Source organism: Cinclus cinclus, chromosome 28 (genome assembly GCF_963662255.1).
Source record: "Cinclus cinclus chromosome 28, bCinCin1.1, whole genome shotgun sequence".
Taxonomy (NCBI): domain Eukaryota; kingdom Metazoa; phylum Chordata; class Aves; order Passeriformes; family Cinclidae; genus Cinclus; species Cinclus cinclus.
Window position 1 is genome coordinate 5,706,500 of NC_085073.1, and position 15,289 is coordinate 5,721,788.

Below are 15,289 nucleotides of genomic sequence, written 5' to 3' on the forward strand. Positions count from 1 at the left end.
AAAACACCAAAGTTATTGCACTTCAAAAATACAACAGATCTGTGGTTCGAGCCCCCACCCCCCCGCCCCCCACCCCCCCATGGCTTCTGCTCAACTAAAACGAGTCACTACTGCACAAATCTCTACACTTCCCTTGGGATTAGGTTAAAATTCCAAACGTGTCTCTTTACATGAGGTGCAGAGCTGCTGGAGCTCCGAGCTAGAACAGTGCGCTTCCAACCGGACATGGCCCCACCCCTGGCACCCCATGCCCCCAGCCCCACCCTACAAACCCCCCCTCTAATTCTGGGTTATACAACCCCTCCCCCACCCCGAGACCCCTCCCCGCTCTCCCCCCCCCCCCCCGCCCCCCCTCCCGCCCCGCCCCGGACTCACACGTCCAGCAAAACCTTTAGATTAATTACGGAATGGTTAATTAACAAGAGGATCAAACTGCACACGGCTTTGGAGATGCAGGGGTGGGTGTCCTGGAGGTGTGCAGGGGAGTTCCCCCGATCCTGGGATCCAGGTGAGGGAGGATCCTGCCTGGCTTAAGACACTTTCTTTACTTCAGGCTCCAGTTCAGGGTCAGGCTCTGAGTGGGGTCGTTTTCCAACCAAGAAGCAGCTCAATGGTTTTTGTTTTGTTTTGTGTCGTTTTTTTGTTTTTTGTTTTTTTTTTTTCTTTTTTCTCTCTCGTTTTAATGAGTAATTTGGAATAGGAAAGTCACAGGAGATGAGGGAGGGAGGGAGATGAGGTGGGAGAGGACGTTCTCCCCCTCCTCCAGTTTAATAAGCACCAGAGTATTCAAGTCTGTCCGTTGGGAATTCCGAGCCGTGGCTGCAGTCAGCAGGCAGAGACTAAACCTTTCTCATAAGAGCAGCGTCGTTTGGGCTGGGGTCCCTCATCATCGTCATCCTCCTCCTCATCCTCCTCCTCATCCTCCTCCGAGGATGAGCTGTCCAGTGTTAAATCCACAACATCTGCCGGGGCTTTGCCGTTCTCGCCGGTGCCGTTGGGAGTGCCCAGGAGCCCGTTCACGTCCGAGGAACCTGAGGGGGGAGGAGGAGGTGAAACCACTCCTGTCCAGCTCTGGGAAGGATCCAACACTCCTGGTTGGTCAGCCTGGACAAGGGAAGGCTACAGGGAGAATTCAGAGCCACTTCCAGAGCCTAAAGGGGCTCCAGGAGAAGTGGAGAGGGACTAGGGACAAGACACAGGGAATGGCTTCCCACTGCCAGAGGGAATACTGGGGAGAAATTCTTCCTCGTGAGGGTGCTGAGGCCCAGAGGGTGGGTGTACCCATAGGGTGCCCAGAGCAGCTGTGGCTGTCCCTGGACGTGTCCAAGGCCAGGCTGCATAGAGCCTGGAGCAACCTGGGATAGTGGAAGGTGTCCATGTCCACGGCAGAGGGTGGGACTGGATGATCCTGCAGGTCCCTTCCAACCCAAACCATTGTGGAACTTTCCCCGGGGCTTTCCAGCCTTTCTCCCCAGGGGAACTCACCTAGAACCAGGATTGGGCACTGAGGGCTGCAGCTCCGCTCCTTCTCGGCTCGGATGGGGCACCAGGAGCCATCCACCAGGTACTCAATCTCATCTGCATCTTCACATTCTGTCAGGATCTTGGACAGGAGCCTGCAGAGGGGACAGGAGGAGCTGTCACAGCCCTGGCAAATCAGCAGGGTGTGTGCAGTGACCCTGGAGTGAAAAGGAATCTGCTGCTGGCTCCTGAGCTGACAGCCCTTGGAGTCATGGACTTTATTCCCCATAAAACCAGTGCAGGTTCTGACAGTGCCAATCCATCCCAGCCCTTCCTGTCCATGCACCCAAACCATCAACTACCTCCTTAATTAGGTGCAATTAAAGACAGTTTTGCCTCTTCACCCAGTTTCCCAGGCACTGCTTCCAGGCAGGCAGCGCTGTCCCATCCCATGGGACGTTCCCAGGGACATTCCCAGGGAGGCTTTAGCAAAAGGTGAGATATCCTTTGGCATTAGGAACTTGGCAATCCAACGAGCAGCACTTCCCTTCCTTCCTAGTTTTATTTCCCAAATCTCCACAGCAGCCACCAGAGCAACATTCCTGCAACAGGAACACCATGAAACCATGAAAGTACACCTGGAATGAGGTCCTCATTCCAGAGAAATTGGGGATCTGCTTTATTCCGTGTCCCACTGTTTGCCTGGGTTGTTCATTTGGAAATGCTGCTCTGCCAGGCCTCACTCCCTCCTGGACTTGAGCATTTTCCTTTAGGAGGAAGGAGAACTCCTAGTGGAAAGTCTTCCAAGGTCAGGAAAACTTTGTAGCAGCCCAGTGGGAGAGTTTCAGCTTTCCCCAGCTCCTGTAGGAATTATTCCCACAGCCATCACCAGCACAGCAACCACCAAGCTGCAGCTCCCAAAAAGCTGACAAGGCCCTGAAGATCCCAGACCTGACCAACCACCTCCCTCCCTGCTCGGGAGCCTCCGGCTCTTTCTTGACTCCCAGAACCCAGCTGAGTGCCAGCTTCTCTCTCTCTCACTTCCAGGGAATCTGGGAAGGACTTCACCCAACAGAACTGGCATCAAACCCAGCCCTGAGCAGGGACAAAAGTCTGCTGAGCCTTCCCCAGGGACATCCTGCTCCTCCCCGTGCAGGACATGGCTGACCCGTGGGGGTTCCACAATGCAACCCCTTGCAGCTTCCCCTTCATCTCTCCCCTGTCAGAGATCTCCAAAGAACTGGATTTTCCTGTCAAGGTTGGCCAGGGGACAAAGCAAACAGGTTATCTGTGCTGAGGCTGCTCCAGGCTGCCTGGAAAGCCACAGCTCCTGGATCTGCCCAGGGCCCACAAAGGCAGCGACGCTCCAGGAACCCTCAGTGAGGCTGGGAACAGACTGGTCTGCTCACTTCCCTGTGCCAGGGGAGCTGGAGGCACCCCAAACACTGCTCCAAACTCTCCCTGCTCTTGAGGGAACCTGCAGTGGAGGCCAATCACACAACCATGAGGGTGGAGATCATTTCCCAGCAGGCAGGAGCCACGTGTGTTGTTCCACCCGTCCTTGGCCAGCACCATGAGGATGTTGGTGGTCCCAGTCCACAGAAGGCTCCCAGAATTTGGGGGCAACAAAGCTGCTTCCAAACTCACCCCAAAAGTGCTGCACCACAAGCCTGTTCCCTCCCAGCACATTCCCACTTGCTCTAACACACCAAAACACTGAAACCAGAATATTGTAACAAACCTTTCAGCAGTTTCAAAGTGAACTTCAACCAAGAGCTGGACGCTGAACCCAGTGGGGAAGTGGAAAGGGCAGAGAGGTGCAAAACTCACCCATCAATGATGAGCTGGTCGTAGGGGGCAGGTTTGTCACACACAGGGCACATCCATGTGGGCTTTTTCTCATTCATCTGTAGGTAGAAGACGGCATCAAAGCACTGCAGGTGTGCACAGGTCTCGGCCCGGCACGGCACCGACAGGCGCATCTTCACCAGCTGTGGGACCAGAGAGCAGAGCATCCATCAGCCAGGACACCTGGCAAGGAACCCCCAGATCCCCTCAGAAGGAAAAACATTTGGGAGTTTGCAAGGCTGGTCTGGGAGTACGGTTTGGGTTCTTGACAAAACCAGAGCTGGAGCTCCTTGGTTCTGGAGCAAACTGGGAGAGCTGGGGTGCCAGGGCCTGAAGGGGTTCCAGGAGAGCTGGAGAGGGACTGGGGACAAGAGATGGAGGGACAGGACACAGGGAATGACTTCCACTGCCAGAGGGAATATTGGAAAGGAATTCCTGGCTGTGAGGGTGGGCAGGCCCTGGCACAGGGTGCCCAGAGCAGCTGTGGCTGCCCCTGGATCCCTCAAAGTGTCCAAGGCCAGGCTGGAGCAGCCTGGGACAGTGGAAGGTGTGCCTGCCCGTGGCAGGGGTGGCACTGGATGGTTTTAAGTTCCCTTCCAAGCCAAAGTGCAATTCCATGAGGAGCCTGAAGGGACTCACCGGGCAGATGAGGGACACTCGGACACCCGTGGTGGCGATTTCACTGTCGGGGTCCAGGCGTAGCTTCTCTTTCACTGCAGGCAGAGCAGAGCACCCAACATTTAAAAAAACCCAGCCCTTGGCAACACTGAGCAGCACAGGGGGAAGCAGCTCACCCCAGGCCTGGGGTGTGTGTGGATCATTTTCCCTGCAATGAGCACGTGGATTCACGGGCATGGCGGGGTTTATTCCCTCCTGAGCTCTGTGGCAGCAGGATGAGGGGAAATGTCTCAGTTCTGGCACTTCCAGTTCAGAGCAAGTCCCCTCACATGTGAGCAAAGAGTCAAACTGAGAGGGGAAACACATCCCATCCTTTTTCCATCAGGTTATTGAGCCTCCTCTCAGCAGTGCTGGGCTGCCACTCCTCAGCCTCTATGCCGGCCACCTCCTTTATTCCAGAACATTCCACAGGAACAAGAACAGGCCCAGAGGTTACCCAGGCAAACAGCTCAGAGCAAGGCAGCCATGCAAAACCAGGCACAGCAGCCATCCAGCACAGATCTGGGAAGAATCAGATGTTTTGGAAAGGAAGAATCCTACCCCTGCTGCTGCAGCCTGAAAGGAAAACCCAGAGGAGCAGCAGAGAAATCAAAGCAAGCAGCAGATGGGCAGGTCCCACGTGTGCAGGTCCCACACCAAGGTGCAAAAATCAAACAAACAAGCTTTGAACTGCTCCCCAAGACCTGAGGAGAAGCTGCTGCTCCCACTGCTGTCTGCAACTGCCTCTGACACTTCCATCACCATTTTTCTTTGGAGCAAGTCAACCATTTCTTTTGACCTTTTCAGATCATAACAAGATGTCTCCAGACAATGAGGCTACATGCAGCTCTGCAACACCCAGCTTTAATTAGAGAGTGACTTCTCAGATGTGAAATTCCCAGGAGATTACAAGATTTGGGCTTGTTTTCCTCACATTAGGAGCCTTTTCATCCAAGCTTAATTTTTTATGAAGTTCTTTGTAAGAGCCTTCTCTGTGCATCAATTACTGGGAGACATGGGAAGGAGAATTTTCTAGGATCTCCTGATCAGGATTTTGGATCCAAAGCCGTAATCTCTTCTCAGACAATGTTCCTGTATTAACTTCTACAGAATTGTATGCAAAGGAAGATGAGTCAGCAGTGAGAGGTGACTGAAGCCAAAGGACAGCTTCAGTGACAGGGAATTATTTGCAGAGCAGACCAGAGCTAGAAAAGCAAAGTTTAGGAGCTCCTCAGGTTGGCCAGTTCTGGATATCCAAACAACTTCCAAGCATGAAAACACAAATGAGCTGAAATAAGACATTGCTCTTACTTGTTTTTATTTAAAGTCACCAGATACAACTGATTCCTGCCTGAAACCCAGGTGCCTGCAGGTTGGATACACCTGGAATCATCACCTTCCCTGTGAACTACAATCCAGCTCCAAGACTGACAGGCTGAGGAAGTTCAGCCTGGAGAAGAGAAGGTTGAGTGGAGAGCTCCCAGCAGCATTCCAGTCCCTGAAGGGGCTCCAGGGATGCTGGAAAGGGGCAGAACATCAGGAGCTGGAGTGACAGGATAAGGGGGAATGGCTTGAAGAGGGGAAGTTGAGGTTAAGATGTGCAGGAGAAATTCCTGGCTGTGAGGGTGGGCAGGCCCTGGCACAGGGTGCCCAGAGCAGCTGTGGCTGCCCCTGGATCCATGGAATGTCCAAGGTCAGGCTGGACAGGGCTTGGAGCAGCCTGGGACAGTGGGAGGTGTCCCTGCCCATGGCAGGGGTGACACTGGATGGGCTTTGAGCTCCTTCTAACCCAAACCATCCTGGGACTCCCTGGCAGTTTCTTATCATTGGGAAGAGTTCTCCAGGATCTGGACAGTTTTAAAGACCATCAAGATCCCACGCAGAACTAAACAGTGAGAAGGTTTTGTCCAGCAACATGAAAAATCGGGAATCTTCCACACTCATGAACTCCAAGTTAGATTCCACCTTGGAAAGGTAATTTCCCCTCGTTTCCAGTAACGTTTTACACGTGCCTCATACCAGGAGGATTTACCTGAGTGGTTTGGGATAAGCATCTCTGGGGACCATCTCTTCTCTGAAGCTCTCAAGGTATATCAAGTGCTGCTGGTGACATCCCACTGCCACCCCAAGGACTCCCAGGGCAGCAGGACATTGTCACCAGGATCCCTCGCTCCAGAAATCTCCTTTGGAAATCCCGAGGATCAATGCTGCTCACACTGACTCAGGTGAAGGCATGAAGCCCTTCCAGCCACAACGACACGGCCACGACACGACCTGGCACAAATCCTAAATCCAACTACAGAGCTGCCACCAGAACCACGGCTTGGGGGTGACCTCCCACGACTCACACACAGCTCAGCAAGTCTGTTCAGATAAAAAGTGGGGTTGATACAGCTGGAGGGAAGCAGAAGTGTGAGTGGTGGTGGATATTCCCCAGCAGGCTGCAGCCATGCCCTTCCCAGAGCCACTCACCCAGTGCTTTGCAGAGCTCCGGGTGTTTGATGCCGATGGTTTTCAACCTCTGCAGCAGCTCTGCTGAGGTCATCTGCCGCACCAGGTACAGCCCCACCGAGTAGCTCTGGGGAGACAGGGAGGAGAGGATGAGCAGGGTGCTCTGCAGGGCTGCCTGGGGAGCTCTGGGCTCTCCCTGGGCTCTCACCTTGCCGTAGTTGCCCCAGGTGACCGTGATGCGGTTGGTGGCTGCAGACAGGTACATGAGGTGGGTGAGGTTGATGGGCCTGCAGGGCCTCTTGGGTTCTACCCCGGGTTTGTTTGAGGGGTAGTAGCCCTAGAGCAGGAAGATTAAATAGAGATATTTATTTTTTAACTCAAGGTAGGTCTATTGATCATCTCTATTCAATTCCACTCAGCCCCAGGTCTCAGGGATGCTCTCAGCTGCAGCACAAAGTAAACAGGATCGAGCCTTTATACACAGCAGCTCATTAACAACATGGTTAATCCATTAAAAAATTAGCTTTAAACTGAGCACTGCACTTCTATAGGCTGGCGTTCATCAGGAAAGCAACTTCCTTCCAAATGCCACCCATTTCCCCCCAGATTTCCCTCCCTAATCCCCCAGTCCTCACCGGCACGGAGCAGTAGCTGTGGTTCACCTTGACGGCGATGTTGGGAGGGTACTGATCCTCCTGAGGGGAACTGGTGTCTGTGTAGCAGATTCTGGGCAGAAACAACACATCCCATAATATCCCAATGCTCTGCACATCCCCAGCTCCCATCCCAATCCATGCTCCCTCAGCAGAGCCCATCCAGGTGGGACTCAGCTGTTTCTGCTCGAGGTTCAAAAGTGGAGTTTAAGATGCTCCTGTGAACACAAAGTTCACTGGAAATTCTCTCTGGAGCCATGAAATCCATGTTGGAACTTGCTGGGTTCTTCTGGAACATTCCCTCCTCCCCTGCTCTGCCCCTGATGTTCAATGAACCCAGCCCAGACCTACCTGAGCACCACCTGAACAGATTTTACACCGGGTTGCAACTCCCTGGTAAATGAAAGAACAGAAACTTCCAATTAATTATGTTAAAAAAAAAAATCAATCCCCCACCTCCCCAAAAATCACCCGAACCAGCTGCCAGACTCAAGAACTTTAGTTGTTCCTATTTTTTTTTTTTAATAGACCTTAAAAAAATTACCTCACGGAACTTCATTTAAATTGTACAATTCCCCCTGCAAATATCAGTGGTCCTGTAATTATTATTTTTTTTCTTTCCTGATGCACCAACCTAAAGCTTTTCTCTAGGTTTTTAAAACTGTTTGGGTGCCTTCTGGTGATTTGTGAGAATTTATAAAAACTGGGTTTTAAGGTCAGGTTTACCTGACAGTGCTCAAGACTCTCTGTGTTTAATTATTCAGCTGAAGCTGTTCATGCAAACCAAGGGACTGAATATTAAGGCCCCAGTGTGAATATTGCAACCTCCATCAGGGTTATTGCTGCCAGGATTTTAACTGGAATCAGGAAAGGAATGGAATACATAACAAGGGTATTTTACCAGGAGACAAAATAACCAAGATATTCTTTCTCCAGCTCTTTATTTTATGATAAAGAGAAACGTTATTTATAAAGGTTTTATGTTGAATAATTTTTTGGAGGAATTCTTCTGCATGAAGGGAGCAGGTCAGCCAAGAGGAAACCTCCCTGCCTGCACTGCCACCTCTGAGGAGAGTCTTTGTTTGAGTCAAAAGTTGCATTTGACAGAGGTCAGGGTAAATCCTAATCCTGATGTTTCCTGGGGCAGCTCCTGCAGCCTCCTCCCCACCAAGGAAGTTCCCTTCAGATGCAAACAGCCTCACACTCTGCCTTTTGAACCTGGCATGCAAAGGGAAGGCTGCAGACACTCACAGCACCTGCTCAGCAGAGAATTTAGGTCATCCATGACTCCATCCCCTTTTCCTGCCCAAATGCACCATTCCAGAGGGAGATTAGAACAGCACAAGTGAAACTTAAGGACCTGGATGGGTGAATTTGCAGTTCCCACTCCCCCCAAAGCTCTTTGCTTGACATGAGGAGCAGCCTGATGTCCTCACACAAATCCTGTTTCCTTGCAGGGAACAAAAGCTTCCAGAGGCAGGGAACACGGAGGAAATATGGAATTATGCAGCTGCATTTTCTTGGACTGTTAATACCCAATGAGGAGTACCTGGAATTTCTGATCAGCTCCACTTGTCTTGGTGTTAATGCAAAAATGCACGGACTTTCCTGAAGCTTCTCATTATTCTGTGGAACTAAGGAGGGAAGGAAAGAGTGTCCATCAAACTGAGACCAGCTGCTCTGAGCACGAGGTGATTGTTATGCTCTGTTTATCTCCAAGTCTTGTTTTCTCCCACACCCCAGAATTCCAGTTTTCACCTGTTTTGGTAATTCTGCTTTGATTAGAGCTTTGCTCATTTATTGCTCACTGTTCAGTACAATCAGCAGAGGTTTTGGATTTATCTCTTTTTTTTTTTTTTTTAAATTATTTTTCCTCCCTTCAAATAATTCAAGAGCCATCAGTCAACCATATCAGTTGTGTCACAGTGTGACCACATCCTCAAGAAGCCCAAGAGGAGACCTGAGCCTGACACAAAAGCCCAAAACCAACCAGACTGAGCAGGCGGGTTCTGGAAAAGAAAGAAAACAACCCCAGCAACAAAAAAGATTAGCTCAGATAATAAAAAAGCAACACAAAAAGCAGCTGGAAGAGACAAAACACGACTTCCAAACCCTTGACCTTGAGGGTGGGACAGCAGCTCACCCTCAGAGAGGCTTAACAAGAACCCAGCATTAACTGTGGCCTTTTGCACACTGATAATTTTAAGATCAAGTGCATTTAATGTGGGGGAAACGAAGCTTGAGACGTGGGAAACTTTTGTTGCAATCTTTGCTTCAATCCAAGCAGGTTTTATTTTCAGTTCTGCGTCTCTAAGCAAAGTTCAGACCCTGAGCTGCTGAAAGTCACAGGAAGAACACAAAGAGGAAGTGCTAAAACAGCTTTTTAAAAATTATTTAGCAAGAACTGGGTGTTTTGCTTTGCCTCACTTCCACTGCATGGTTGTTCAAAGCCAACAGGATTTCAGAAGTAGGAAAGTGCTCTTTTGTATGAAAAAGAGGAGATGAAGGAAGGATAAAACCTCAGCAGCTCTTGGAAGACCTGGTAACAACTTGGGTCACTGCAGGTGCTTCCCTTTGGTCCCTTTTCTGCTTTGAAAAATGAAAATGAAGCTTACAAAAATAACTTTTAAAAGTCAGAATTAAGATATTATTACGGAACTTTTGTTTAATTCCAGTTTCCATCCAAATATCTCCTGACAGAAACAACCAGCAGAAAATCGAGCATTTCATGAGGTATTTTTAGCAAGTGATGATTGACAAGGACAATAACAAAAAGTAATTTTAATGTTTCTGAATAAGAAACTGCCCATAAAATGATTCCTGCTGATTGCTCAGCCCCACAAAGACAAAAGCAAACCTGATGGGGAAAAGTGGAGAAGCTGCTCATGGTTTATTTTGCATTTATATCAGCACACTCCTTGTGACACTTTTTGTCCTTTAGACAAAAATCAAATTGCTGCTGGAAAAGAGGCTCGAAAGCTGAGAGGTGCAACCTCAGGGCACCTGACAGAAACATCTGCTGGTGCCCAGCTGCTCCTGGCTGCACAGAAACCTCTCCCAGCAGCAGGGAAAATCAGCCAGGAAGGCTCCAGGGGCCAGGCTGGCCCAGGGGAGGTGTCACCTGCCAGGGGAGAGGCTGCATTTAACGAGCAGGGGACATTTAATGGCAACCCAGAACAAAATCTGGTAATCCCAGTGAGTGTATCCAGGCTCTTCTGTATCTGGATGTTTCCACCTCTTGGAAATTTGTTTTCCTTCAAAATCCCATATTGGAATTGCTGACTAACACACATTTAACACTGAACCAACCATTCCCCACACAATTATCGTGTTTCAGCTCGACTCTGTCACCACTCAGCTGTTTTGTCACAGCATTAATGCCTTCAAATGAAGAAGAAATGATAGAAAATCTGACTAATTAGTACTTTCCCTTTTTGTTTCTGCACAATCTAATCTTTATTTTTTTCCTGCAAGCCACACCAAATATCTTTTCAGCAAAGCCAGACCAGCTCAAGCTGTAGAATCATTTGGTAGAGAATTCTGACATGAATTTATGAGACACTCAACAGAACACAACTCCTCTGGACAGGCTGAATTTGTTACCAGACCCTTTTTGCTACTTTTAGCAAATACTTTTGCTTTTACTTTTGCTACTTTTGTTAAATTGTAGCTCATTTCCTACTATTTAACATCAGTTAAAAATATTCTTTATTTCTCCAAACCAAAATAATGAAAAATCAGCCTTCACACCCCAGAGAAATGCCCCCAAAACATACAGCACCACACACAAAGAACTGTGACAAGCACAAAAAAAACCAGTCAAAAATGCAGTTTGAGGTGTTGCCACCCTCTTTTATCCATAGGATGCTTCAGGTCAGGGATTTTCAGTGCTGAAAAGCAGCATTAGTGTAGAATGTGGCTCCACACTCCAGAGAACCAAACAAGGTGGGCTCCAAGCTCCATCCCAAAGTGCCCACACTCCAGGTGTGAGGAAAATCCCAGGAGCACAGGATTTGGATTGGGAGGGACCTAAAGGATCATCCCATTCCATCCCACAGGCAGGGACACCTTCCACTGTCCCAGGCTGCTCCAGCCTGGCCTTGGACACTTCCAGGGCAGCCACAGCTCCTCTGTTCCTGTGCCAGGGCCTCCTCACCATCAGAGGGAAGAATTGCTCTCCAGTGTCCCATCTGAACCTCTCCTCTCTTAGTTTAAAACCTCTTCTAGTTAAAAACCACTCCCCCTTTCCCAGCACCCTGAGAAAAGCTGCTCTCCCTTTTTTATCAACCACCTTTAAGCACTGAGATAAATATTCCTCTGTAAATTCTGAGCATGAGGAGAGGGGAGGGGGGGAGAGGAACAGTCTCACCACCACATCCACCAGCCTCTCCCGCCACACGACTTCAGAAAATCCCTTCAAACGCACATTTGTTATCAACACCAACGCCTCCCCCTCCCCTAAAAAACCTCACCTAACTCTGTGGGCTTCAACAGCTCATCCAGGGTTGTATAAAAGGGCAACTTCACCAAGCGAACCTCAGGCTTGGCCACTTTGGGGGGCAACCTGCCCAGTCCGTTCAGGTATTTGCCGTAGAGGGCAGGGTAATCGATGTTGGTGTTGGGCAGAGTCCGGGGCACGGCGCTGCCGCGCTCGTAGGACGCGTGCAGGGGCAGAGGCTCCGCCCGGTGCGGCGCCCCCGCCGGCGGCTGCGCCACGTCCGAGCCTTTCTTGTTGTATCGAGTCTCGTAAAGCTCCTTGATCTTCTTGAACACCTCGGGGCTGCAGTCAAACTGGACCAGCTGCAAAGCTCGGGTCACTAGTTCGTGTTTTAGTCCGCTTTTACTCCTGCCAACAAAACCCAGCAACATCTGAAGATCTGAGACTCGGAAACTCATCACCATGTTCTGGGGGATAAAAAAAAATTAAAAGATGTTCTCATAGTTATAAAAGGCAAAGGTTCAGTTCTTACTTTATAACTGCAAGGCAAGATATTAAAAATTCCCCCGAAAGTAAAAGGCCCCAAACCTGTCCAAACCCGCTGCTGTCACCTCATTTTGGTTCCCATTTCTTGTTTGAGCAACACAAAGATCACCCTCTGAAATGTCATCTAAATGACAAAACCACCAGCACTGTCATGAAATGACTCAAAAAACACTTTGACAGATGCTAAGCATCCTCAGGAGCGACCTCAAAGATCTAAACCAAGAGGCCTCGCTTGTGAAAGAGCTCACGAACTCCTTCAGCACCCAAAATTCCCAGAGAAACATGGAAAACTTCATCCCAAATGGTGTCAGTGCAAGGCACAGGAAGAAAATCAGTACGAGCTGGGTGAGGCTGAGGTGAATTGGGGCCACCAGTCCTGGATTTCTGGAAAAAAAAAAAAAAGCCCTCCAGAATCCTCCCTACATCCACAGGATCTTTGAAAAAAAAACCCCACGTATTTTAGAGTACGGGAGGATATTCTGATTATTAGAGAGCAGTGTGTTCCCAGGAGAACAATGCCCAGCACTTCCCTGTGATCCCAGCCAGGAGCTGCCTTGGTGTCACACTGGAATTATCAATTTCAGTGTCTGATAAGCAGCAAAACCCAGCTCAGTCTTCCAAAATTCCCTCTCTGTGGCCATTCAGACCTGTAACTGTCAGCAGAGTCAAAGGCCACAAGATAACTTCCCATGAGAAACCAGGAATTCTTCCTGTTCAACCCACAGCTTCAGGTTGGCATTTCAGTTCCCTAAACACCAAACAAGCTTGAAATTGAAAAAAAAAAATTCTTATAAAATACATGGGTTGGAAAATATAAGTAGCCCTGGAAATAAACTTGGTAGATATCCACACATATTCACTCCACATCCTTCTTGGTTTGTGGGGAATATGGGAATTCAAGAAGAAACCCCTCAAAAAAAAAAAAATCCAGATATTCCCCAACCTCTACCCCACTCTTGAATTAATAATTAAAAAGAAAGCATAAAAGATAATCTAAAAATATTTTCTTTCCTGGAATAAACCAGCTACAGATTATTATTATTATTATTTTTTTTTTAATTAAGAAAGCTTCAACTGTTTCCAGAAACATTTCACAGCCCCTTTTGGATGTGTGGGAATTAGATGAGAGAGAAAATGCCATTTGATTTTTTCCTTTCCTTTATGTATGTCATTTAATCCGAAAACCCAAAAGCTGTTATGTCACTGTCTGTAGTTAGAACTTCTGGGAGTCGTGATGAGTCCCAAAATATCCCTGATAAGGGGAAAAAAAAGACTGATGAATAAAGAGGAGAGAAAAGATGTTTAATTGCCAGAAAGTCAGGATTTCAGAGCTCTGGATTCATAGTGCTGCTCCAGACACCACCTGTGAAATCCCAGAAAAATCTACTTTGTGCCTCAAGTTTTCTTCAACTGAAAAAACAGAATCAGGATCATTAAGGTTGGAAAAGACCTCCAAGATCATCAAGCCTGATCATATCCCACCAGGATCATTAAACTGTGTTAGGAAACGGAGAGAGTGTTGTTCTCCCCGAGGGATTTCGGGATAAATGGTGTATTTGGAAAGATAAACTCATCAAGACACAGCAGCAGGAGGCACTGGGGCATCCCAGGAGCACTGGAGACAGGAATTCCTCCTGTGGCAATTGCTCCTTGAACACCTCACCCGGGACTCTTGGGGTGAAAAGCAGAGCTGGAGCTCAGAGTTTCCATTTTGAAGGAATTAAGGTCCAGCAGGATGATGAGGTTTGAGCAGCAGCACAACAACAAACCCCAAACAAAGCATAACGAGGGCTCGACGTGCCCCGTGCAGGCAGGGAGAGCACATGGATCCTGCCGAGATCCCTGACACTCCTGGGTGCTCCTCCTCCCAAGAACCCTCGTGTGGGATGGCTCAGACCCCACCAAAAACCTCTGGGGCGACCACGGTGACCGGTAAGCGCATTCTCCCCTCTGGAATTGTAGGGGAAGGGTAGAGCCCCCCCCGCCAAAAAAGCCTCTCCCAATGGGATTCCTGCGGCCATCCAGCCCTATGCCTGCCGAGGAGCTGGGGAACGCTTGGCAGGCAACGCTTCCTTAGGAACACTTCAGGGAACGCTCCCAGGCCGCTGCCGCTGCTCTTTAACCGCCCTCAGCACCGGCTGCCAGCGGCCGCTCCCCGGCTCCCACAGAACCGGGATCCCCGAGGGGAACGGGAAAACCCCCCGCGGGCCTGAAGCGAGGCACGAACCGTCTTGAAAACACAACTCCAAGCATGGATGTGCTTCACCTCATCCCAGAGGGGCCTTGGAACCGCTCCTACCCCCGGCAGTGCCCGTCCCAACGGTTCCCCGACCCCCGCCCGCCGGACAGCTCCGCACCGAGCCGCCCCGCGCCGGGAGCGGGCAGCGGCACCGGGGTCGGGGGGCGCGGGGGTAGCGCCAGCGATCCTTAATCCCGGCAATTAGCGGGAAAGACCCGGCGCGAGGGCAGCCCCGTGGAGGGCGGGTAGCACCGCGGGTCGGCCCGGCTAAACCCGGTTCGGCCCCGGGAGGTCCGGCGGGGGCTGCGGCCCTGAGGCCGGGGCGGGGCAGTCTCTGAGGTAAAAAGGTGAGAGGACGGCCCCGGAGCGCCGCCCCCACGGTTCGGAGCGCCGCCCCCCGCCGTCCCCCCGCGCCGGGAGCCGCCCGGTGCCGGCCGGGCCCCGCGGGCGGGGCGGCGGTGCCGCTTCCCTCACCTTCGCCTCCACCAGCTCCGCCGCCATCTTGGGCCTCCAGCGTCCACCGCGCCGGGCGCCGCCGCCGGGTCACGTGACGCCCCCGCGCCGGGGTAGGGCTGGGCCGAGCCGCGAGCGCTGCCCAATCACCGCGCGCGCTCCTCGCTCCCGGGCCACGCCCCCGAACCACGCCCCGCCAGGCCACGCCTCTCCACGGGAGTCTTAAAGGGGCCGCGCTCCACAAACCGGGGGAGCACCGGGGGAACGGCGGCGGGGGCGGGGATGGCGGCGGCCCCGCGGGCACTGCGAGAGGGGGAGTGGGTGGGCAGGAGGTGGGTGCTGCCCCCGAGATGGCGGCAGGTGGGTACCCCGGGGCAGGGCAGGGCCCGGTGGGCTCGGTCCGAGGCTCCGCCGCCGTCCCCGGTGAGGGGGGAAAGCCCTGCGGGGCTCCCGGAGGAGGAAGCTGGCTCTGGGAGAGGAGGGATGGGGTTGGGTCCTGGGGAAGGGAGGGCTGGTGAAGGGGGGGAGGGTCCTGGCCAAAAT

General features: G+C 51.1%; 1 protein-coding gene across 1 annotated transcript; it reads right to left on the bottom strand.

The window, feature by feature from the left end:
- Positions 1-372: 372 nt before the first annotated feature.
- PIAS4 (protein inhibitor of activated STAT 4) lies at positions 373-14,809 on the bottom strand. Its single transcript, XM_062509983.1, has 11 exons — positions 14,768-14,809; positions 11,543-11,975; positions 8,620-8,704; positions 7,422-7,463; positions 7,053-7,143; positions 6,626-6,754; positions 6,439-6,544; positions 3,949-4,022; positions 3,292-3,452; positions 1,486-1,616; positions 373-1,031 (listed from the first exon to the last, which is right to left on the bottom strand). The coding sequence occupies exons 1-11, from the start codon at positions 14,792-14,794 to the stop codon at positions 826-828; spliced, it is 1,485 nt and encodes a 494-aa protein (XP_062365967.1). The 5' UTR covers positions 14,795-14,809; the 3' UTR covers positions 373-825.
- Positions 14,810-15,289: the final 480 nt, after the last annotated feature.

Bases quoted from the DNA above. Each gene is read 5' to 3' on its own strand.
- PIAS4 (XM_062509983.1), bottom strand. From the start codon at position 14,794: ATGGCGGCGGAGCTGGTGGAGGCGAAG. The intron at 6,545-6,625 runs GTGAGAGCCCAG...CTGTCTCCCCAG, and splicing joins CCTGGGGCAACTACGGCAAG to AGCTACTCGGTGGGGCTGTA. The intron at 3,453-3,948 runs GTGAGTCCCTTC...CTGGTCCCACAG, and splicing joins GAGTGTCCCTCATCTGCCCG to CTGGTGAAGATGCGCCTGTC.